Genomic DNA, 25946 nt, shown 5'->3' with positions numbered 1-25946 from the left:
TTTTACTTTTAATCTGTGTCTTTATGTTTAAAATATCCCTTATAATTAGCATATATTTTAGCCTTGCTTTTTTGCCTAGTCTGATAGTCTCTGCCTTTTTAATTGGTGTTTAATCTATTGGCCTTTTATGTAATTTTTGTTATGGTTTTTAGGTTTTTCAGTTCGCTGTTTTTCTTTTGTCATATCTATTCTTTTGTTCCTTCTTTCCTGCTTTCTTTTAGGTAAATCAAATAAGTTTTTTTTTTTTAGATAAGTTTTTTTAATATTTGATTTTAAAGACTGTATTGTCTTTTTCCATTTTTTTTTTTTTTTTTTTTTATTTGTTTTTTGAGAGAAACCAAGCATGAGCTGGGGAGGGGCAAAATCCCAAGCAGGCTCCTTACCATCAGTGTAGGACCCGACACAGGGCTTCAAGTCATGAACTGTGAGATCATGACCTGAGCCGAGTTCAAGAGTCAGACACTTAACTGACTGAGCACCAGACTACACGCACTCCCGCCCCCCCCCCCATCTTCTTTTTGTTTTTGCTATAGAGTTTGAAGTATTTATCCATAATTTATCATAGTCTACTTAGAGTAGACATTTCACATGTGATGTATATTTTTGAGTAACTTTAATATATATTTATACATTTTCTCTTCATCTTTTGAGATTAAACCTCTTATAGAATAGCAATAGCCATGCACCATGTTTCAGAAGTGAAAAATGAAAATTCAGAACATTAAGTTTATTCTTAGCCAGTTTTAAATCCAAGAGCCATAAGTTTCTTATTCTTTCTTTTAGTTTTTCTTTTGAGTGTAGAATTTTAAAGAACATTTTAAAAGTATGTCTTGCTAAGCTCATATCTCAGTAAGAAAACAAATAATGGAAATTATATAATAAATACTTTGTTTATGCAAGGCTTGAAGCTGCAAAAGATGATTATCGTGTTCACTGTGAAGAACTTGAAAAGCAACTAATTGAATTCCAGCATAGGAATGATGAACTGACTAGTCTTGCTGAAGAAACAAGAGCCCTGAAAGATGAAATAGACGTCCTTAGGTATGCCGTGTCTAAATATAATTACATCACTTCTAAGTTATTACTTAGTCATTTCAGTATTCCATATTTTAATCAGGGATTCTTAGGGTTATTTCTGTATATCAAATACTGATCAGTTTTTTCCAGACTCCTAGTCTTTACTTATTTTATGCTCTTTGATAATAATTGCAGATTAAGGATAGCATTCAATTCTTTTTAGCATAATTTCATATTAGAATTCATAAACCCAAAATAATATCTTTTTATTTTTTAAAGCTTATTTATTTTGAGAGAGATAGAAAGCGAGCATATGCACATGCATGTGCACAAGCAAGGGAGAGGCAGAGAGAGAAAGAGAATGGATCCCAAGCATATGTGACAGCACAGAGCCCGATGGAGAGTGATGTCATTTTCTAAAAATTGTGTAAGCTGACTTACTTTTAGATACGTTCAACTTGACCCTCTTGTACTTGTTAGTGTATCATGTGAGCTTTTTATGTGAGGGAAAGTATTCTGACAGTCCATTTAGCATTTGATATCAAACAGATATAGGTAAGTATCTTCACATTTATTTCAGGATTATCTCAAGGTTCTCTTATTGTCTTAGACAATATAAAATTTATATTTAGTTTTTGCCTATGAATTGTTAATCAAGCAACAGACTATTCATATGCTGTTTATATTTTCTGTTAAATTTTCTTTTTAAAAAATTTTTAATGTTTTATTTATTTTTGAGAGGGTGTATGTCTGGGACAGCTGGGTGGCTCAGTCAGTTAAGCATCCAACTTCAGTTCAGGTCATGATCTCGCAGTTCCTGGGTTCGAGCCCCGCGTCAGGCTCTGTGCTGACAGCTTAGAAACTGGAGCCTGCTTCGGATTCTGTGTCTCCCTCTCTCTCTCTGCCCCTCCCCTGCGCATGCTCTGTCTCTCTCTGTCTCAAAAATAAACTATAAAAATTTTTTTTTAAAAAGGAGAGTATGTGTGCGTGTGTGTGTGTGTGTAAGAGAGAGAGAGAGAGACAGAGCACGAGCAGAGGAGGGGCAGAAAGAGAGAGGGAGACAGAATCCAAAGCAGGCTCCAGGCTCCAAGCTGTCACCACAGAGCCCGACGTTGGGCTCGAACCCAGGAACCACAAGATCATGACCTGAGCTGAAGTCAGACCCTTAACCAACTGAGCCTTTTCTGTTAAATTTTCCTAATTAGCCTTTTTGTTACACTGTTTTTAATGTCCATTTGAAACAAAATCTTTTTGCTATTTATTTGAACCTGCACGAAATGGAAAGTGATTTGGTTTATGTATTTATTTTTTATCTAGTTGGCCAGGTAAGCACAACTCTAAAGGGAAGTGCTTTGTCAAACAAATTATCAGTTGAATTAACTACCTTTGTATATCAACTGCTTAGAACAAAACTGTACTAAATGTTAAACACAAAGCATAGTTGGCCTGTAAGCTTCAGAGAGACTTAGAATTGTTCAGTTACATTTGCAAAAGCATTCTTTTTTATACATTGTGCTGTATGAAATGGTTTGATAATTTAGTGTGTTACATTTAAGGCATTTTTGTTTTGATACCTTTATAACAAAAAGCTTCAACACTGGACTTGAGTCTTTTTCCAAAGTTCTCACAAAGTTTAATTCTTTTGTTTTCTCTGATTTTCTTTTTTATTTGCTTCAGCCAATTGATCGTACATCTGGCTGACTACTTTTACAGCCAGAATAAAAATGTTATGTTCATTTACTAGCTTTTACCCAGTAACGTGCAGTCTTTATTATCATAGGGCTACCTCTGATAAAGCAAATAAACTAGAATCAACAGTGGAGATATATCGTCAGAAATTACAAGATCTGAATGACCTTCGCAAGCAGGTGAAAACTTTACAAGAAACAAACATGATGTATATGCATAACACAGTCAGCTTAGAAGAAGAATTAAAGAAGGCAAATGCAGCACGTACTCAGTTAGAAACGTACAAGAGGCAGGTAAGAAAATATCTCCATTTTTTTAGTCAATGAAATTGAAGGGCTCAACTTTCTTATTCTTTTTGATACTTTAAGAATGATAGAGATAGGAAAAATATTACCTATAATGAGCTATAAACTTAAGATGATAGATTTCTCCTACCTGAAATTTTAATTCTAGGATTGATAGTTGAGTTTGAAGTTTGAGCTACCTAGGTCTTTCCCCTTTTTATTGTCTTCTGAACTTGTATATTTTGGGAGGCATGTTATCGCTTGTTAGCATTTCTGGTAACCAGTAATAATTGCCTTGAGAATGGAGCCATACCAATAATATGCTGTTTTGCTATTTATCAAGCAACCTCGAGAAACATTAGTAGAATGATTTTTTTACTAAATTATTATTTGAGTATTTTAAAATTTATGTTAACTTTTATCTAAATGCTATTTTCGCAACTATTAAGGATTACTAGATTATATTCTTACTATAAGTTTTATTTCCAATCCATTTCTCATTTATTGACCTCTGAAAAACTATTAATGTTATGTACTCTTGTTTTCTACTTTTGTTTGTGACAAAAAGGTTCAAGATCTTCACAATAAACTTTCCTCTGAATCCAAAAGGGCAGATACACTAGCATTTGAAATGAAGCGGCTTGAAGAAAAACATGAAGCATTACTTAAGGAAAAAGAGGTAAACGTAAATACAGTTGATAAGTCAAAGGTCCGTCTTCTTTCAGTTTTTAATATTATATTTGTTATTCTAAGGTTGGAAGTCACGTCAGTCAGTTCTTCTTCTTTCTCCAAATTGGAGTGTTGGTGTCAAAGAAAGTAGGAAGAATTCACCATGCAGTTTTGTTACTTTGCTTCACAAGGGAAGACGGAGTCACAGAGGCAAGGCTATACATCTCAGTGTGTGTTCCCATTCTAGACCGTTGGCTCCTTGAGAGGAGGCACCATAGATGTGATTTTTTAAAAATTTTTTTTAATATTTGTTTATTTTTGAGAGAGAGAGAGACAGAGTGTGAACAGGGGAGCACAGAGAGAAGAGACACAGAATCAGAAGCAGCTCCAGGCTCTGAGCTGTCAGCACAGAGCCCGACATGGGGCTCGAACTCACAAACTGTGAGATCATGACCTGAGCCTAAGTCGGACACTTAACCGACTGAGCCACCCAGGCACCCCAGATGATACTTTTTTGATGGATTTATTGAGATACAATTTATATACCATCAGTTTTGCCTACTTAAAGTGTACCGTTCAGTAGTTTTTAGTACATTGACAGTTGTGCAGCCATCGCCACACTCAGATTTTAGAACACTCTCCTCACACCATCAGTGTGCCTGCCAGCAGCTACTCTGCATTCTGGCTCCCTCCCGTCCAGCCACTGCAGCCTTTACTCCACTTTTTTTCTCTGTAGATTTGCCCAGCCTGTCCAGGATATGTCAGTATACACTTTGTGGGTTTTGTGACTGGACTCCTTCATTTAGCTTCATGCTTTCAAAGTTCATCCACTTCATAGCAGGAATCAGTACTTCATTAGATTTTGTGCTGAATAATGCCCCATTCTGTGGTTATACCACATGTTATCTATCCATTGATCATTTTATGGACATTTGTGCTATGTCTGCTTTTTGCCTATTGAACAGATAATGTGGCTGTGAATATTTATTTACAGTTTTTATCGACACGTGTTTCATTTCTTGAGTATATACCTATGAATGGTACTACTGGGTCATAGGCTAACTACATTTAACCTTTTAAGGAACTACCAGACTGTTTTCTAAAGCAGATGAACCATTTTTCATTGTCAGCAATTTGTAAAGGTTTCCAATTTCTCCACATCCTGCCAACTCTTACCAGCCTTTTAATTTTAGCTATCTTAGTGACTCTGAAGAGGTATGTCATTGTGGTTTTGATTTGTATTTCCCTAATGACTGATGGTATCGAGCATCTTTTCATGTACTTGTTGGCCATTTGTATATCTTTCTTGGAGAATTATCTCTTCACATCACTTACTCATGTTTTATTTAAATTATTTGCATTTTTATTTTTGAGTTGTAAGAATTCTTTATATATTCTAGATACAAGCTCCATTTCAGATATGTGATTTGCAAACATGTTCTTTTATTCTGTGAGCTGTTGTCTTCTCATGTTTTTATGGTATTGTTTGCAGCAGAATAGTTTTTCATTTGATGAAGTCAGAGTTAACTGTTTTATTCTTTTGTGTAATTTTTGGCAATATTTTAATGAAATCATTGAGTAATGAGAAGTTATAAAGACTTATGCTTATGTTTTCTTTTAATTGTATAGTTTTAGCTCTTATATTTAGTCTGTGATCGATTTTGAATTTTTGTATGTGGTGTAAGCAGGGGTCTCAACTATATTTTTTTCTGTGTGGATATTCAGTTGTCTCAGCACTATCGTTCTTTCCCTGTTGAATTGTCTTGATGCCCTTGTTGAAAATCAGATGACCATGAGACTGTAGTGATGGATACATTGTACGTTTGTCAGAACCCACAGAAGAAAAGAAGAAAAAGTTAACCGTAATGTTAATAATAGTGTATCAATAATGGCTCATCAATTCTTTTGTGTTTTAATACTTTTTAAAATGTTGATTCATTTTAGAGAGAGACAGAGACAGAGCATGAGCAGGGGAGGGACAGACAGAGAGGGAGACACAGAACTAGAAGCAGGCTTCAGGCTCCATGCTGTCAGCACAGAGACTGACACAGGGCTCAAACTCAGAACTGTGAGACCATGACCTCAGCGAAGTCAGAAGCTTAACTGACTTAGCCACCCAAGTGCACTCTCATCAATTCTTACAAATAACCACAAACTTTACCTCACTCATTACTCAAAACACCTTTGCAAAGGCCTAAGTATCAGCATTTCCATTTTGATGGTGTGGACACTAAAGCCAAAGAACCAAATAACTCACCCTACATAATATAACTAGGAAATAGTGAAACTGGAATTCAAGCCATGATCTATTTGCCCCCAAAGTCCATACTTTTTTTAAAATTACTCCACAGTTGCATAGTTGTACTCTGTTGCATAATTACATCAGTTTGGTTCAAAGGTATATAACCTTTGAAATCATGAGATTTGTGTTGTATAAAGATTATTTATGTGATTTAGCACTACAACTAAAATATTGTCATTTTTAAGTAAGCAACGATTAGGAAATCAGTGTGCGAAGGTACGTTATTATAAGCATAAAGTACATTTCTTGCGGAGAGAATTAAATATTTTGCTCATATAAACAATTATTTTTTAGAGACTAATAGAACAACGTGATACTTTGAAAGAAACGAATGAAGAGCTTCGATGTTCACAAGTACAACAAGACCACCTGAACCAAACAGGTGAATTTTCTTGGATTTAAGAAAGTTTTTTTTAAATGATAAAAATACTGAAATGTTGATCTGTTGTTGTTGTCGTTTAGATGCATCGGCTACAAAAAGCTTTGAGAATCTCGCTGCTGAGATTATGCCTGTGGAATACAGGTAAATGTGTTTTTATTAACTGATAATATTAGAAATGTGATTTCTTTAAAAAAAAAGTATTAGCCTTTAAAATGTTCCATTTTATGAGTCGTAGAGCTCAAAATACTTTGTCTTGTCTGTTTGAGCTTCTTAGGTTGTTATTGCTACTCTAGCAGTTTTAGATCTTATCATAAGTAAAATTTCACAAACTAGCTGAATGAGATATTATTCTAGTTTTTATAATATGACTTCTACTGTGTTGAACTTCTTTTCCTATGCATAAACTCTATGGAAAACCCTTTTTATACATGGCCTCTAAATCCACACAAATAGGAGAGAGGCTGTCAGTTATAGCAGGAGGATTAAGGAGAAGTTAAATAAAATGTAAATTTTAAGTTCCTCTTCACCAGCAGTTATCTTGGTATTTTACTGCTATGTTTACTTATAGGCATTTGACTAATCTATTTTTTATGGTTTTCTTTTCCTTTCTGTGGTCACAATTTTATTTATTACTTTATATTCTACTTTTTATAGCAGATTTATTGAGATTCAACTCACCCATTTAAAACTGTACAGCTCTGGGGCGCATGGGTGGCTCAGTCGGTTAAGTGTCCAGCGTCGGTTCAGGCCATGATCTCATAGTTCGTGAGTTTGAGCCCCATGTCCGGCTCTGTGCTGACAGCATAGAGCCTGAAGCTGCTTCGGATTCTCTCTCTCTGCCCCTCCCCCGCTCATGCACATGCACGTGCGCACACATACTGTCTCATAACTAAACATTAAAAAAATTAAAACCTGTACAGCTCGGTTGTGCAGCCATCTAATGTGAGAACATCTCACCCCCCGCCAGATACCCTGTACTAGTCGCTCCTCATCCCTGCTGCCCCTACAGCTCCAGCCCCAGGCAACCAAGAGCTGACTCTTTGTCCAGTTGCTTGTTACGGAATTTAATATACATAGAGTCATACGATATGCAGCCTTTTGTGACTGACTTGATTCACTTAGCATATAGTTCACAAATGTGCTGATTTTCCTTTTGTTCAAGTTTTGTTGTTAAGATAGAGCTCTTTACATGCTGGACTGGAGAGCAACTTTTTAGTTAGTATCCAGTGATATTAATATCCCTTTAAAACAGCCATATGAGTCTATACTTTAAAGGCATGATGCTGGCATTCAGAAGAACACAAACTGAGATTAATTGAAATTAGTTGCTTCTGAGAAATTGCATTTAGGGAGGCAGCAGGTAGGAGAACATTACCTTTTTATTTAATATCATTCCTATCATTTGCATTTTAGAATATATGTATATGTAAACTTTTAATAAAATTGTTTTTTGAAAACAAATAATCTAGAGACAGTCATAGGCCTGTCATCATAAAAGTATATTTAAAAATATTAAGCAAAATAGGGGCGCCTGTGTGACCCAGTTGGTTAAGCATCCAACTTCAGCTCGGGTCATGATCTCGCAGTTCATCAGTTTGAGCCCCGCATTGGGCTCTGTGCTGACAGCTCAGGCCTGGAGTCTGCTTTGGATTCTGTGTCTCTCTGTCTGCCCCTCCCCTGTGCTCTCTTTCTCTTTCTCTCTCTCTCTAAAATAAATAAACATTTTAAAAAATAAAAAATATTAAGCAAACTAATTTCTTTCTTTAAATTTATTTACTTATTTTGAGAGAGAGAGAGTGAGCACAGATGCTTTGTCAGTGTGAAGCCCGATGTGGGGCCCAAACTCAGAAACCATGAGATCATGACCTGAGCCAAAATCAAGAGTTAGACCTCAACTAACTGAACCACCCAGGCACCCCATAATTTAATTTATGAAATTAAATTTCTTAAACATTTAATTAATGCTTTCTGGGGATGTAATATATATTACGTTTAGTAAATAGTTTTTAAGTTACCAGTAAAAGAACTATTTCTCTTTGGGATTTGCATAATAAATATAATATAATATAATGTAATGTAATATAATATAATATAATACTTGTGCTTTTAAAAATTTACTACTTGATTTTCAAGACAGTCTTACTATATAGTTTTTTTCTTAAAAACTTTCAGAAATATTGCTAACAGTTTTAAAGGACAGCTATTGAATGAACAAGGAATTTTCTTTTCTAAAAAGTAAAAAAAATGTAAAATGTATATTTAGAAAAAATTACAAATAAATTTTGCTTTTCGATGTCAGGGAAGTGTTTATTCGACTGCAACATGAAAACAAAATGCTTCGCTTACAACAGGAAGGTACTGAGAACGAGCGTATTGAGGAACTTCAGGAACAGCTCGAGCAGAAGCAGCGCAAGATGAATGAACTGGAAACCGAGCAAAGGTGACATGCTCTTTTGTAATTGTCATAGTGACCCCATTAGGTACCACCAAGTCTTGACTCACAGACGCGGGGCATATCATTGTATTGAAAATAGTTAGGATTTTATGCTCTCACTCCCATTGCTTCTAGCACACTTTAGTAACCAGGTTTCCTATTCTTGAATTTCATTTATATGTATTCATAACTCTCAGAAAATTTAACACATGAGTAAATTACATTCTGGGTTTCGACTTCAGTCAGTGCTTGGATGGAACATAGACTACAGGTCAAATTTGAGTCCCACTTCTATTTAAACCTGTTAACTGTTTTGTTCTGGGCAAGTTACTTAAATTTACACCTAGTGTCCTCAGCTGTAAACTGGAGGTGATACCTATTTGCAGGTTGTTATGAAGATTCACAAGTAAGGTACCTAAAACTAATGGTGTACTTACCCAATACCAATGAGGTGCTTAAAAGTTATAATATTAAAAATATATAACATTGATAAAGTGTTTACTATATGCCAGCCACTTTATTAGCACTTGTTTGGTATTAACTCAGAAATCCTCACAGTAACTCTATGAAGTAGAAACTGTAATTATCTCTTTTATGGATAAAGAAGCTGAGGTTCAAGGAAGTTAAGTAACTCATCTAAGGTCATAAGCTACTAAGTTCACATTTGAACTTTCTGTGATTCTGACTCCAGAGTCTGGACTCTTCACCACTATGCTAACTTGCCTCTTATATATGGCATATTTTGCAGTAAAAGTATTTAGTTTTATTTGACCAAACTTTATTGGATCTTTGAGACCATCAGAAATTTTAGATACACTTGAACCTCATTTCTCAAACTTGTATATGTGGTATTACATCAACTGTGGTTAAAAAAAGAATAACATCTTAGCTCTGTGACAGGATCATCAAATATTACTATCCTCTGTAGTTCAGTATTAGCACTGGAGATACAAAGTTTCAGCTCTTAGAAAGTTAATACAGGAAAATAGACATAAATAGATAATTACATTATCTGATAACTGGAACAGTAGGGCATTATAATGGGCAGGTGTGCTGGGTCATATATATGTGAAAAGAGAGACAGATGTTCTCCTTTGCTGGAAACCTCAGCAGAGGAAGTTCTCAAGCAGGGTTTTAAAGAATGAGATTTTGTCAACTTAAAAGTCTGCATGAATTGCTAGCATCAGTCTCTTTAATTTAAACAAAAAGTTATGAGGAAATGGTTGGAAAATGGTGACCTTTGTCAGTGCACTATGAAATCTGACACGAGAAAAAGAACCCTAGTTCCCAATCATTAAAAATACAACTGTAGGAAAATTGAGTTAGTTTTCTAATTTTTTTCTTTTTTTACCAGTAAGTACTGTGCATAAATGATGTGCTTTTGCAACTGACACATAAGTATCTCAAATTTTTACATGTGGGTATATGTACTTCCAGGGATAATTGTCTTTTTTGTAAAAAATACTTCCTTGCAAGTAGCCCTCTGTATTGTATATTATACCTAGCCACAGATAATTGTTCAGCGTTCATTGTTACTATTAAATGCACAAATTGCACCTATGCATCTTTACAGATCCTTAACTACTTTGACTTTCAATACAAATAAGTGCATATGACCCATCTTACAACAGGCTGAGCAAAGAGCGCATCCGAGAGTTGCAGCAGCAGATTGAGGACCTCCAGAAATCTTTACAGGAACAAGGCTCCAAGTCTGAAGGAGAAAGTGTAAGTAACTTGAAAACTGTAATAATTCTGCTGTGTGAGGACTCTTTGCGATAGGTCCTGACACCCAAATTAGTCTCGTATTTGAAATTGCCCTTATCACTGAGGGTACCCATGAATACCGTATATATCTGCATAACAGATGCTGCAATTTTGCCAGCTTGGAGCCTGTAAATTAATTGTATGTATTGGAAGGTGATTTCTCTCTGTCCTACTTCAACAGCTACACCTAAGTTCATGGTTGTGAGTGTGCTGCAGGTGAGGCCTTCACGGCTCTGCTAAGACATCAACAGGGTGGGTCTCAGAAAAGTCCTGGTAGAGAGTACCGGGTGGTCAGAATTGAAGAAAACTTCTAACAGGAAAAGGGAGGGGGAGAACATGATCTCTACCAAAGAGCATTAAAGAAGTGGATCATAGTAACCACCAAAGGACAGAAACCTTAATGCAGTTTTGAAGACATCACCCCATATCTCTTCCCTTCTTGCATGCTGACCCATGACCTTGCTGCTTCTAATGGGTTTCTGAGGGCAAACATCATGAGGGCAGACAGAAGAGGACTCAGCAGAGCTCAAACAGCCCCAACCTGAATACACCTGGCCGTGTGTCTGTAGTTTGAGCTCCGTCTTCAGGGGGGAAAGAAGTAGCAGTGGAGGGAGGAACAACAGCAGAAAGACAGGGCTCCATGTGTGCTGGATACCTGGCAGACAGAAGGTGAGGTGGTTATACCTGTGTTGATGGGCGAGAAAGCTTGGGAGAGTGAGAAAAGGGATGAGAAAGAAGACTGAAAGGGCTGTGTTTCCTCTCTGTCTTTTATATGCTTTATATGATTTTCTCTTTTTTCCCTGGGGGCTTGGAAAATAGAAATCGTCTCATGCATGGCGGCATCTCATATGTGCATATATACGGTATTGTAACCTCTCTAATATGAATATTTTTTTTAAGCCACATTAGAGAATACTTTTGAAATGTGATCTCTTTGGGAGAGTACATTTTTTTTGATGTTTATTCTTGAGAGAGAGAGAGAGAGCAGGGGATGGGCAGAGAGGGAGACACAGAATCCGAAGCAGGCTCCAGGCTCTGAGCTGTCAGCACAGAGCCTGATTCAAACCGTGAGATCATGACCTGAGCCGAAGTCGGTCGCCTAACTGACTGAGTCACCCAGGCACCCCTGGGTGTGTACATTTTGGATTGCTGTGTTTTTAAAGATGTTCTATTTATCTTTTTAAAATAAATTATTAGTGTCTGAGTTATGTTTCAGATTATATCTTTTAGACCCTTCAACGATTCAGTAGATGATACGTAACTACTATTGCAGTTTAAACTCCTGCTTTTTAAAGAGGAAGTTTTATGTTTTGAATTTTATTTTTTAATAAAATCCACTTCATTTTGATGTTAATATTAAAGTGCTTGCTTTATAATGAGAAAGCTTTATTATAAAGATAATTATTTAAGTCTATTCTTCATCAAGGGCCTAACATCTTAAACTATGTATTTTAAATAATGATTTTTAAATGTTTGATACTCCTCAATATATCACATTCAGCTTGCATTTGCTGTTTTTCTTCAAGTTCAAATTTTATTTTCATGGTATTCAGAAATATGAAGCACTTTTGTTTTTACTCTTGTACTCATCCTTATTTCATTTCCTAACCTCCTTTCCTTTCCCTTTGAAGTAAAAAACACCTAAAATTTTATGTCTTTATAAGTATGTTATTAGAAATACAAATTGTTAAAAAAAATTTATAATTTTAAATAATATACTTCAAAAGGAGGTAAAGAGATTTTGATATCTGGAAAATTTGTCACAATAGTCATCTTACAGCAACTTTTTTTAATTTTTATAGTCCAGCAAACTAAAGCAGAAGTTGGAAGCTCATATGTAAGTAAAACTGATATTTCATTTCAAATATGAAAGGGGAAAGGTTGTAAAAACTTCTGAAGTTAGTATCCTTTATCTGATTTTGTTTATGAGAAAAATCCCCTGATGCCAATAGAATGTTCACCACCACCACCAAGCAGTGAAAAGAAAAACGTGCTAAAATGTTCAGCCTGCTCGCCAGTGATCTCAAATCCTACATTTTGCCATCACTAATGTCCTTTGAAGAGTTTACAAAAGCAAACAACTGTCACAACTTGGCGGAGATGTGGGATGTTTCGCCAGTAAAATATTTCCTCTGACTGTCTTAGGAGGCAAGGATGAAAAAGGGACATCATTAGCATTATTAGCACCCATCACGTGCCGGGCGGCTTACCTTCTCACAGCAAGCCCTGTGATGTGTGTCAGGTTTTACTCCCGGTTTACAGGTGAGGAGATGCAGAATCAGAAAGTGATTTGCCCACAGTCCACAAATGTCCTGTGGCAGAAATCAGTTTTCATTCTAAGGTCTGTTTGCTTCCCAAACTCCATGCTCTTTCCACTACTTAGGGAAAAACTAACTGAGGTCCAGGAAGAATTACAGAAGAAACAAGAACTCATCGAAGATCTCCAGCCAGATGTAAACCAGAATGGTAGGTATTTGTAAAAACCTGAATCAGACTACATCAGAGGACTTGCCTTTTTTAGTTCAAAGATACAAGAGCTGTGTATAAGTTTTCAGACACTCCATTAATACATACGTTGCAAATAAGAACCATGCTAACATTTTAGCAATTTCAGTAGTTAATAATTAAGCTGATTTTAAAGCAAAAAAAAAAAAAAAATCTAATACAATGAACTGGTTGATATATAGGAGTATCAAACATTGTAAAATATAATAGGATTAATACTATGAAAATGTAAGTAAAATAATTTATAATCTAATTAAATCAAGACTTAAATAGTATATAGAGGGAATGCTTTATTTTCTTATGATGGTTGTGTTTACGTGGTAAAGTGTATTTGCTCATTGAAACACTTGATGAAGGGAGAAAAATATCTGGCTATGCAGATTATAGATATTTGTAAGAAAAAATAATATGAAATGATTGAGAATATATTAGTCATAGTTCAAAAGTTTTAGATACAAATTTAGTACAAGAAGAAATAAACATTTCTCATTTATGTTCTCATCAGTCTTTAGAAAAAAAATCAGATAAATATAATTTTTGTGTGAAGAGGGAATATTTTAAATTGGTCACGTTTCATTTCATTTTCCATAATAGTACAAAAGATCAATGAACTTGAAGCTGCTCTTCAGAAGAAAGATGAAGATATGAAAGCAATGGAGGAAAGATATAAAATGTACTTGGAGAAAGCAAGGAATGTGAGTGACTTACCCTTCAGAGCTCAAGTCTTCTGACTCAGGTTCTCATGAGGCCCATCCGCCTATGAGGCCATCCCTCCTAAATATGCATCATGTCACTTCCCTCTCCCCCTTCGTGGGTCAGTCTTCACACACTCTGCCTCTCACTCATCAGCATCATGTAAAACATAGACAGGGCTGGGCACCCGGGTGGCTCAGTCAGTGAAGCAGCTGATTTCAGCCTAGGTCATGATCTTGCAGTTTGTGAGTTCAAGTCCCGCGTTGGGCCCTGTGCTGACAGCTCAGAGCCTGGAGCCTGCTTTGGATTCTGTCTCCCTCTCTTCATGCCCCTCTCCAACTCGTGCTCTGTCTCTGTCTCTCAAAAATAAACATTAAACACACACACACACACACACACACACAGCTGTCCTTAGTTTCAACGAGAATGCAGTGATTTCATTAGAGGAAATGACTAGAAAGTATGGAATCTTTAGCTCTTTTTTTTTTTTTTAATGTTTTTTATGTATTTCTGAGAGGAGACAGCATGAGCAGTGGAAGGTCAGAGAGAGAGGGAGACACAGAATCTGAAACAGGCCCCAGGCTCTGAGCTGTCAGCACAGAGCCCAACGTAGGGCTCAAACCCACAAACCGTGAGATCATGACCTGAGCTGAAGTCAGACGCTTAACTGACTGAGCCACCCTGGCATCCCGTAATCTTTAGCTTTTAACGTGAACGTTTGTTTGCCTTTGTGAAAATTTTGTTCTTCAAACTTGTTTAAAATTGTTTTACCATTTAGTTTAGATAGTTACACACTACTCTAATGTTTACCAGACTATTCTTTTTCCCTGTTTCCAACTTAAATATCTGTAAGAACATTCTCATAAATGATTTTATTTCCATAAATACCATGTATTTTCTTAATTAAAGTATTCTTAGAGAATATTAATATGCTCTTTTCTATTTGTTGAATAAAAAAAGAGGATTACATGATGACACTTTAAAATACTGCTAATATGTCTGTTCTTTTTATGTTTAAATTTTATGTTTATTAAGTTGTCCATAGTACCTGCCACAACAGATAAACCTCAAGGTCCCAAGGCTTCACAGGAAGTCCATTTTTCAGTGGGGGAGGGACTCTGTTCTGTGCAGCGTCCCCGAGCCCCCAGCTGACAGAGTCTTTGCCTTCTTGAACACAGCATTCCCAGGTGCACTTGACTTGGTCCAGCCTGATGGCACCTGATGGCGGCCAGCCTGATGGCACCGGAGGTAGTAGTGCGGCAGGCCTGGGGGCCACGTGAGCCGCTTTCAGCCTCACGCCAGTAGGCAGGACTTAGGCACACAGCTACCCCCCACTTCTAGGGAGGCTGGGTAAGTATCCAGGCCATCCCTGCCACAGTCTGGTTTCTCTCAACCACAAAAGGTTAAGTGCTTTTAGTAGAAAATACAAAACATAGAAAGATTCCCAGGGATAACTGCTGTTAACCTTTTGGTGTATTTTCTTATACACCTTTCTTGGTGCCTTTATCTCAGTGCATACTATCTCCATGATTAATGACCATAAGACAGACACAGACAAACACACACATAGCACATAGGATTATATTTTAAAAGTTAAAATAGGGGCGCCTGGGTGGCTCAATCGGTTAAGTGTCCGACTTCGGCTCAGGTCATCTCACGGTTCGTGGTTTCGAGCCCCGCATCGGGCTCTGTGCTGACAGCTAGCTCAGAGCCTGGAGCCTGCTTCTGATTCTGTGTCTCCCTCTCTCTCTGACCCTCCCCTGCTCATGCTACCTGTCTCTTTCTCAGAAATAAATAAAACATTAAAAAAAATTAAAAAAAAAAAAGTTAAAATAATAATTTTCTCATGTTATCTAAATATAATTTAATATTTATTGAGCACCTGTTTATACTAAGCACTGGGAATACCGCAGTAAACAAGACAGACGCTTCTAGAGCAGACTTTGCAAAGTAAAAAAAATAGCTATATAATATTCAGTTGAATGCAGTGTATCATTTTAGTCATCATCCTTTTGTTGAAATAGTTTGTTTCCATTTATTTTTCCTTCTTACTCCTAGAAATAAGACTGTAGGCAACTTATTTTTACAGAAAGCTTGCCCCTTATTTTGGTTTATCATCATAGCCTTGTTCCTATGTTAATGGGCCAAGTAGAAGTTTTAGGTCAAAGGATAAGAACGTTTTAATAAGGTGCTTGATACATATATCTAAATGATATTCTAAGAAGGTTACAATTAAGTAGACAAAAAAAATAACCATGAATACTTTTCATCATCAAGTACTATCATTTAAAGAAACAACTGCTGGGGCACCTGGATTGGCTCAGGTCATGATCTCACAGTTTGTGGGTTTGAGCCCCTTGTCCGACTCTGTACTGACAGCTCAGAGCCTGGAGCCTGCTTCAGATTCTGTGTCTCCCTCTCTCTCAGCCCCTCCCCTGCTTATCTCTCTCTCACTCTCTCTTTCTCTCTCTCAAAAATACATAATAAATAAATATTTAAAATATAAAAATAAAATACAATTGCTTGTAGGACAAACATGATTTCATTTCTTACCTTTACATTATTTAGAGGGAGATATTAATTATAATAACATAATGCCCACCTTGCAAAACTTCAGAAAATATAGAAAAGTCACGATCATACGTTTTATCACTTAGATGTAACAAATTATGATGTGTTCTCTGTAATTAAATTGTGACTTAAACTCTGCTTTTATAATGTGAACTCCTCAAAGGCAGGGACCAAGTCTCCTGAATCCCACTTGCCAGAGTCAGTGGCTGCCACATTCAGCACTCAGCACTTTGTTTTGAATGAACCAGAGTAATTTTGAGGCATATGAACTTTCATTCTTTTTCCTTTACCTCAGTGAATGTAGGTGAAATCTTTAAATCAGTTTACATATTTTTAAATAGGTTTGTAATTACATCATACAGCTGACCTTATAATTGGAAAATTTTTTTTGCTTCTAATTTACACTTCAAATTTTCAAGTTAATTTCCTCTTCTACTGCTGTTTCCATAGTTTACTTGACTCTATGAACTGCATTCTGAGCAGACACCTCTTTTTAACTAACTTTTAGCGATTTCCATAAATGTGATTGAGCTACTCTATGGGTTATAGACAAAGTCATCAGTTTCTAATAAATTGATTTTAGATATTGAATTACGTTTAACTAGATAATGGTAGTAAAGAGAGTTGTTGCTAAGAATTTGTTACTTTGTACAGTAAGTTCCTATATAAGTAGCAAAATCATTTTAATTTTTTAAAAAATATATCAGATAAATATGGAAAGTGTTGTTTCAGGACCTCAGTGCTCCAAGTTTAAAATTTTTTTAATGTTTTATTTATTTTTTGGAGAGAGAGATAGAGACAGCGTGAGCAGGGAAGGGTCAGAGAGAGAGGGAGACACAGAATCTGAAGCAGTCTCCTGGCTCTGAGCTGGCAGTCAGCACAGAGCCCAACGTGGGGCTCAAACCCACAAACCGTGTGATCATGACCTGAGATGAAGTCAGACGCTTAACCGACTGAGGCACCAAGGCGCCCCTCTCAGTGCTCCAAGTTTAATAAGACTAAATTACTATCCCTGAGGACTGAGCCTTGGAGGAAGGAAATTTTATTTTGGAATAGAGATCTTCCCATTTTTGTACTTAATTATAATACCATTCTACCTCTAAAGAATGTTGTTTTTGTTATTCAAATTTAATTGTAAAGTAAGTCATGGTTCACACCTGGATCACTTTCTGGGTAATTTTCCACTTTATTTATGGAGATTTATAGGTTATGTTCTTATATTTCAATACTTGATAAAGCAGATAAAAATATTTGGTTTTTTTTCTTTAAACAGGTAATAAAAACTTTAGATCCCAAATTAAATCCAGCATCAGCTGAAATAATGCTACTTAGAAAGCAGTTGGCAGAGAAAGAGAGAAGAATTGAGATTCTGGAGGTAAAATTTTCATTTTCACATGTCTCCTTTTAAGTGTTCTGTGTAATCCTGGTAATTCATTGCTGTCCAGTATCTGCCATTAATGATCAAGTTTCACAAAAAGTTGAAATCAGGAGGTGGCAGTGTCATGTTTTCGCATGTAGTGTGTTTATTACAAAGCATCCCACTAGCCCCTAGGAGTTTGTGTACTCTGCTACATTGTCTCTGTCTCTTCCACAACAGCCAATCAGGTGGGTATCCCTTAGTGGCTGATAGAGTTCTGCTATAATATTAGCTCCTTTTAAAATTATGTGGATTAGTGTTCATTCAGAAAATAAATAAATAAAAGAAAAAAAAGGAACCAAACTCACCTTTTAAAAAGTACTCCACTCCACTCTGTTAACTAGATTTTCCTTCTCTTTTCTTCTCCTTATTCCTCACTTAAACCTGAGTAAACTCATTAGTTGCAGTTCCTGGGGGAAGAAAGTGCTCATCAAATCCAGTAAGCACTTGCACTAAAGTGGCAGTCTTGGTTATTAATCATGCACAGTTATGTTAGTGATGACATCTTCACATTAATTAGCTGAGTCTTTAAAAGTTGATTTTTGTACTAATGATGATACCATTTTTACTGGCTGCGCTAATAAGTATGTCAGTCTGGAACTGTATATTCATAGATTTTATAATTGGGCAAGTTCTAGTTTCCTTTGCAAAGTATTTTACAAAATGATTTAATACTATGGTGAGATGTGATACTATTCTTGAAGTCAGTATGTGCTTCCTTATAATAATGTATATGTAATTGCAGAGCCATGATGAGTTCTGAATACTAGCCTTGAAATTTTCATAATCAATAGTTGGTTTCTTTTTAAATCAACTAGAATATTGTATTTCAGAGAAACACGTTCTATTCATTTACCATTTTTTTCATGTTATATCTGAGCCAGTAGAAATGGACTATAGTGGAAATATTTTGTTTAAAGTCTTAAAGACTTAACATTCAGAGTACATACCAGCCTTCTGTGCACTTGCTAAGTGCTTGTCCAGACCGTGTCAGGTACTGTAAAAAGCACTGGATAGGTGCATCTCTCTGTATCAATACTATCTGTTCTTCAGCATCCAACTCACATGTGTCTTCCTCCATAAAGCTTTCCTGAATTCCTTAGACAAAGTTGGTAATTTCTCCATAGTGGTTCCATATATTTTGAACTCATGAATTCATCCCACAATAGCATTGTTCTTGCTGTGTGTCACACTGTCTGGAGGGCAGAGGATGTATCTTATGTATCTGTACTCCCAGCATTAAATATCACATAAAGGAAGAGGCCAGGGTTACTGCTTTATTGGTAAATTCTCTTAAAGTTATCACCTTTCCTCTCTGGTCCTAGATCTTCTCATCTGTAAAATAATGAGACTTGGACTGAAAAAAATCTCTGAACTCTGAGTTGCCTTGATTATTCACCTCCCAGTGAAAGCCAGTGAGCATACACCTTTGTTGATGCTCTAAGTGTGGCTTCCTACCAAGTAGAAAGACAGAGTGGCACCCCTCACAGGGCTGTGAGGAGAAACTGCGGTTACGTCACAGCATGTGGGCCTTTAGTTCATGTGTACTTTTCTGTACATACTCTGCAAGACGCAAAAATGAGAAGAGTAATATCAATAGCAGATGTCACTCTGTCTGCCATCCCTCTTGGGGAGTCTTGTCCGGCGTCGGCGTGGGCCAGCAAAAGGCCGTCTTGCCCCCGTCATTTCTCGTGTCCTTTTGTGTTGGGAGCACCTCTCTGTAGGAACACTCGCATGTGTTCGTTTATAACTTTTTATGTGAGCCAACTATACCTGGTTCTCCATGAAATTACAAAACTTCCTACATCTGAGGAATTAAGAAATGGACGTCAGTCTCTAGGGCAGCATGCAAATATGGCTGCAGGCCATCTAGTGTACAGATGACCAAGGATTGAGAGAGAAAAATCGGGGTTAAGTGTTATAGGAGATTTTAAGAATTTTCTGGGATATGTTTTACTACATCCTCCTTCTCCTTAGTTTTGAGTCCTCCAGAGATGCTGGTCTGTTTTGTCATTTAACCCATTTATTACTTTCGTCTTCATTACAGGGGACAGTAGCATGAGAATCATGAGTTTCTTATTTGTTGTTGTTGCTTAAGATCTGTCCTACCAGTAAAATTTCTGAAATAAAGATTTCCTAGTCATAGTCTTACTCTTTCTTAAAGATATCGTACATGCTTTCTCCATGATTCAGCTCAGATTTTGACTCTTTTATGTGCCACACAATGCGTCTTTCAAATTCTCTCAAAGAGCATAGTGAAGAAATTATTCCATTTTTGGTAGTTTGGGTTTATTTCTGGGATTTTGATAATTCTTGTGTCTTTTTCCAGAGTGAATGTAAAGTAGCAAAATTCCGTGATTATGAAGAAAAACTCATTGTTTCTGCCTGGTACAATAAGGTGAGTTGACATTCAACCAGTGATTGAATGTTGTGTTTATCAAGGGTTTGACCAGGAGCCATAGAAAGAAATATATTTTCTACCACAAATCATTACATATGCGTGTTTACATACATAACTGCACAGAAGGTACCCTGTGTGCTTTGTACTCAGGTGTTTCCTCACCTATTCTCTTCTTTCTAATGCTAGTTTTAATCCAAATTATATATTTTAGTTTAATGTTTTTAGTTGATGCACATGAAGCACGCATACAACAGTTCACACTTTGTGAATAGTTCACAATTTTTAAAATTGCCTTATTTGAGCTAAAATATTTAATTTCTGCTTCATAAAGGGCTTCTGCAGAAATATGAATATCTGTGAAATGAAAATCACGTGTTTCTGGTACTCAGCATTTGTGTTAACAACGCATGAAGCCTCTGAGTGTGTCTTTCACTGTTCTTTTGTTCAGTAGTTGTACATCTGTGTTATCAAGGAGAAAATAGTGTAAAATTATTTGAAGTGTATTTTATTTTGTCATCCTTACTATCAGTGTGATGTTTTCAAGTATTTCATGATGTATATGGTTCTTTTGGATTATTTTCATCAAAAGAGAGAACAAAACAGCTGTTATCTGCCTTAGCTGTTGCTTATTTAATATGAGAGACTATGAGTTTATGGACTCCCCATGTCTGAGCCCCATGCTTCACCGCAAAGAACAGGGTGTCCTTCCTCAAACATGCCTATTCTTTCATGCCACCTTACTTCAAGTCTGTGCTCTTTTCTCTCCTTCTCTGTTTGATAAAATCTGGCTTAATTTAGCAAGGCCTTGAAGGAAATTCTATGTGAAGTGTTCCCAGAACTTTCCCTCATGAGTCAGTCATCCTAGTTAACATTGGTAGCTGTGCATTATTTCCTTTGTTCCTCTGTAGCCTCTTGATACATAAATCATTAAAGATATTAGAGCCAAATAATGCATTACTTATTCATTTTCTACCCATTTCCTTTGAGCATTTATTATATTCTGTGTGATACTAATTCCTATTAATTCTAAGCTTTGTAAAATTCTGTTATGTGGTTTAGTGAGAAAAAGTAACTACTTTTCTTAATAAAAACCCGATATCCCCAACTACAGTAACTTGTCATGTCTCAGTATGTAGATTGACGATAGTGAATTTGAACTGTGGTGGTTCTCACACTTTGGCATGCATCAGAAGAATTGTTAAAGCGTAGGTTATGGGACTCAGCTGCTGAACTTATGACTTAATATGTCCGGGTAGAATGTACAAGAGAGAATTTCCATCTTTAACATATTTCCTGTGGTGCAGATGTTAATCTGAGGACTGCATTTGAGAATTTTGATCTAAGCTTTTCTGATGTGTTATGTGTGCTCCCAGTGGGTGGAGTAAGGTCCAAACACAAAAATTTACTTTGGAACCTGTTTTTATTGTGATAATTAAGCCTAATTTTAGAATATTAATTTAAGCAGTTATTTTTGATGATCTCAAATTTAGTGAGTTAAAATAGAGAAACTGGAATTTATGCCTTTGTTTCCTGCTTCTTGCTAGCCTGGCAACGTACAGATTAGTTAGCTTCTGAATGCTTCGTTTTTCTATAAAATGAGGAAAACATCAGCCTTATAGTATTGTTTTGAGGAAATGACTTTATATTGGTCAGGTGAAAAGCACTTGACAGACTGAATAGGCTTGTTGGTTGTTTGCTTATGTTTGTACAGAGTCTCGCGTTCCAGAAGCTGGGGATGGAATCTAGGCTCGTGAGCGGCAGCAGTTCTTGCCGGGACCCTGGCGCATGCGTTCCCGCTCGGTCTTTCCTGGCTCAGCAACGGCACATCACCAACACCAGAAGAAATCTCTCTGTTAAGGTTCCTGCTACAACACCTGATTAAACTACAAAAGAAAACATAAACAGAAGTGCCCTTAAAATATTTTGTATCCTTCAATTAACTGCCAGATTGAAAAAGAAATTTGTGATGCTGGATACCAGCTATTTTAAAATTAATGTGCACAAAATTAATCTTTCAAAATTAATTTTGAAAACAAAATATGGAATTAGCTGTTTCTCTAAGGGAGTATATTTGAGTAACTGGAAGGTGTAATTAGGCACACATCTCAAACTTTTGGTGTTGAAGAGTATTACAATTTCAAATTGACTTTGTATATTTTAGTTTAAAGTTCTCAGTTGTACCAGTAACTTGGTTCATTTGCACTGTATAACCAGTAACAAGTAATTTACAAATATATCTACATTTGGTTTCTTGCTTGGGTCCATATAAAAATAGTCTTGGGTAGGTTCATGGAGAACTATACAAGAGTTATGCTTTTTGACTCGATACATACAAGGTTTTACCTCTGGCCTCAAATCTGTCATCAGATGGATCTACTTTATCATGTAATGGAAGATACAACATTTGGAAGATTTGACTATTGAAATGACTTTTTGCCATAGTAAAAGTGACTGATTAGAGATTTTGCAAATTCAGGAAACTTCATAGTTCTCACATGTACCTACTGTAGATAAGGGCTTCTGTACAGCATGGTTGAAATGTTAAGGGTATGGAAATAAGCCTACTTTTATAAGTGATTTTTCTGAGGGGAAGTAAGGCAAAAAATATAATTTGTGTGAAACGTCCACACATGTTTTAATATAATGATTATAACTATTGCTTTTAAGCATAAAATTATCAGGGCATTTGCTAAAAAAACATGCTGTAATAGTTTCTCCTCTTGACTGCAAAGACATGGTGCAGTGATGGAATCATCTGGAATCAGTCTGATTTTGTTTACAAATTAAGGAATCTGTCTGGGACTGAGTTTATGGTATTCAGTTCACTTCTCTCCAGAGCTTTTATTTTCAGTGGTGTTATTTTCTAACTTTTTTGGTCATTTTTTGGAGTCACACTTTAGATCTTGGGTTGAGTCTGTGCTGTCCAGCATTATAGCCACAAGCCACATGTGGCGATTTAAATAAGATTAATTAAAATTAAAAAATTCAGTTCCTTGGTCACATCAGCCACATTTGAAACGCTCAACAGCCACATGTGGCTGATGGCTCCAGTATTGGAAAGTGCAGATATAAAAAATTTCCGTCATTGGGAAAAGTTCCTTTGGACAGTGCTGTACTAAACCTTTCTTTAGTAACTTGGAAATACTCTTTGATATTAGAACACAAACTGAAAAAGAAGAAAGCTGTTTGGACTCTCAGATATGAAAAGGAATTGAATTGTGGCATAATTAGTATTTTGCATTCCTTATAGCTGAATACCTTACGTTGTGACCTTCGTAGTTAATCTTTCCAGTGCCGTTCAACAACTGCATACCTGTCGGCATATCTCTGGACTAGGGGTTAGCAAACTTTTTGTAAAGAGATGGATGGTAAATAGTTTAGTAAATACTCAAGGCTTTTTGAGCCATATGATCTCTCCCAAGTACTGGACTCTGCTTTCAGTGTGAAAACAGCAACCATCAACAACATATAAACAAAATGGGTGTTGTTGCATTTCAGTAAAATTTTATTTACAAAACTGGCAGGAGGAATGGATATGGCCTGCAGGCCGTAGAACCCTGGTCCAGATTTTATATTCAGCCTCTCTTTGCACACGTGAGTATTGTTCCATTTACAGTATTATTGATTTCCATACTTGGTTCTTAGATTATCTACTGGTACATTTTTTCTAATCACTGAAAACACAAGAATTTCATACTGCATTTAGGTCTTTTACGATTAGGGAGCATCTGTCTGGATATATTGTTTCATCAGGGTTGCTTCTGTTGACTACCTCTTAGATTTTGATGGTTTTTATTGGTGCAATTATATTGTTGGTTTGCATTTTTGTATTTTCCTATAGTCTGCTTGCCTGCAACTTTTAGTGAAATGAAATAGCCCTTTGAAGATATTTTAGCATGCTAATTGAAATTTTCCAAATATTATGACATTTTGGTATATTTTTGTCAGTGTAAGACATCTGCTCCTTTGGTGTTTACTACTTGCTCATGTTTGAGATTTTACAAGCTCTTCAGGCTCCCTTTTATTGGAATTTGTTGTAAAGCATCAATTTCAATAAATTAGTATTTTCAGTCAATTGCTCATAAATTTTCAATTATTATATTAGGAATTTCTAAACAATTTGTGCAATTTCTGAATAAAGACATAAAGCTAGATTCTTTTTTAATAGAGAAAAAGCAAATTTTGTGATTTATCACTTTTCTAGTTGATAAGTAGAATTTAAAATGCTTGACACAGAAGTATTTTTACAAGACTAATATAAAGTTCTGTATTATTGTGATTAACCTTATGGAAATTCAGGAACTGATCAGAAGTGAGAGTCTTTTCCACATCTGGTTAATGTAGTGAGATTGACACCCTGTGGGTGGCACAGCATTATAAATATTCATCACGAACTATGATTTATGTCTGTGTTTTGAGGCTGGAGTGCATATGCCGGGGAAGAGAAAGCCAGCATCTATCTGTTTGATAAGGAATTGAATGCCCCACTGATAAAAGAGTAAACTCACAGACCAATTTGCAAATGATCTTTAATTTTGAGGATTTGCTCTAAGGTTAATATTCCTTTCTCTTTTTTGGTTAAAAGTGTGTATACATTTGACAATGATCACTTAATGTATTGAGAAATATTTGCAGTTTAATTCTATTTTTTCAGTGAATAAGGCTGTTGAACTCTTATGATTTAGTACAGACTAAGAATTAATGTCTTATCTAGAAACAGTAAACTGAGTATCCCTCATTAAGATGTCATCATCTGATAACTGGATTGCTAATTTGAATGTTTACATAATGCTTCTACATCTACACCTGTTTCTGTTTAGTGGCACATTTGGCTCTCTGGGGTGGTTTTTAGCCACAGTACTATGTTAGGTTCTCTATAGGCATATTTAATGAGAAGCATTCCTATGTAAAAATGTGTATGTATGGTTGTATACGTACATTCCTGTTGTGAACTTGTACATTGCAAAGAAGTAGTTTGGGAATTTGTAAAGCACAACCATTAAAGAAAATAGCGTGCAGTTATTAAACTTGATGTAGCTTAAATGTTATGTTTAGTTTATAAATCTTTCTATTTTCTATGGCAAAGACTTTGACACTTGAAAAAAATAGAAGCAATACTTGATTTATTTTTGTAAGTATTTAGGATATTATTTTAAATAAATGATTGTCCAATACAATATAATAGTTGTGAACTGTTTTAAATAAACTTTCTGATTTCTGTGTCTGATGGTGATGGTGGATTTTTAGTGGGTACAACTGCACATTCATTCGCTGCTTTAAATAAAGGTTTTAAAATATCTAGTTTGTTAAAAAATAATTGCATTAATTCTTCTAATTTAGTTTTTCATTGAATTTTTTGGTGAATGAGGAGAGGTGTAAAAGTGATTTTTTGATGTTCCCTTTTTATGTCTCCAGTTTCACCATGGGGATCCTAGATGTTTTCCATTATCATGAAATCCACAATATTTCTGGGTCTTGAGAGATTGCTACTTATCCCTCAATATCCATTCTTCCCTTCTTCCTTTAATAGCAGAATGCCATATTTTGGCTTGTGATTTCACTATCCAATGACGAAGGGTGGGAAGAATAACTACTTTCCAGACCCCACTGTAACTAGGTTGAGGCCGTTTAAGGTCTGGCCAACGAGATGTGAACAGTAGTGAGGAGGCAACCCTCAGGCACGGTGGAATAACAAAGATGAAGAAACTTAGATCCCTGATACCGCCCTTTAGTCATATCACCTGCCACTTTCCACCTGAATTTCTCCTACTTAAGCAATGTTTTTTAAAGCTACTTTGTTTTGTTTTGTTTTGTCTTC

General features: G+C 36.0%; 1 protein-coding gene across 1 annotated transcript in view; it reads left to right on the top strand.

Moving 5' to 3' along the window:
• The window catches only part of HOOK1 (hook microtubule tethering protein 1), a 69410-nt gene extending 45359 nt beyond the window's left edge, over positions 1 to 24051 (top strand). Inside the window, exons 10-23 of the mRNA XM_039238857.1 lie at positions 901 to 1041; positions 2798 to 2999; positions 3559 to 3669; positions 6256 to 6343; positions 6424 to 6484; positions 8643 to 8783; positions 10409 to 10502; positions 12344 to 12378; positions 12925 to 13007; positions 13641 to 13741; positions 17584 to 17685; positions 20057 to 20125; positions 21840 to 22053; positions 22465 to 24051. Of these exons, the coding sequence (XP_039094788.1) occupies positions 901 to 1041; positions 2798 to 2999; positions 3559 to 3669; positions 6256 to 6343; positions 6424 to 6484; positions 8643 to 8783; positions 10409 to 10502; positions 12344 to 12378; positions 12925 to 13007; positions 13641 to 13741; positions 17584 to 17685; positions 20057 to 20125; positions 21840 to 22010 (1399 nt within the window). The 3' untranslated portion in view covers positions 22011 to 22053; positions 22465 to 24051. The remainder of the gene's footprint in view (positions 1 to 900; positions 1042 to 2797; positions 3000 to 3558; positions 3670 to 6255; positions 6344 to 6423; positions 6485 to 8642; positions 8784 to 10408; positions 10503 to 12343; positions 12379 to 12924; positions 13008 to 13640; positions 13742 to 17583; positions 17686 to 20056; positions 20126 to 21839; positions 22054 to 22464) is intronic.
• Positions 24052 to 25946: the final 1895 nt, after the last annotated feature.

The sequence above is a fragment of the Hyaena hyaena genome, unplaced genomic scaffold (assembly GCF_003009895.1).
Source record: "Hyaena hyaena isolate Hyena2069 unplaced genomic scaffold, ASM300989v1 scaffold_5, whole genome shotgun sequence".
Lineage (NCBI taxonomy): Eukaryota > Metazoa > Chordata > Mammalia > Carnivora > Hyaenidae > Hyaena > Hyaena hyaena.
This window is presented reverse-complemented; position numbering and strand designations above follow the sequence as displayed.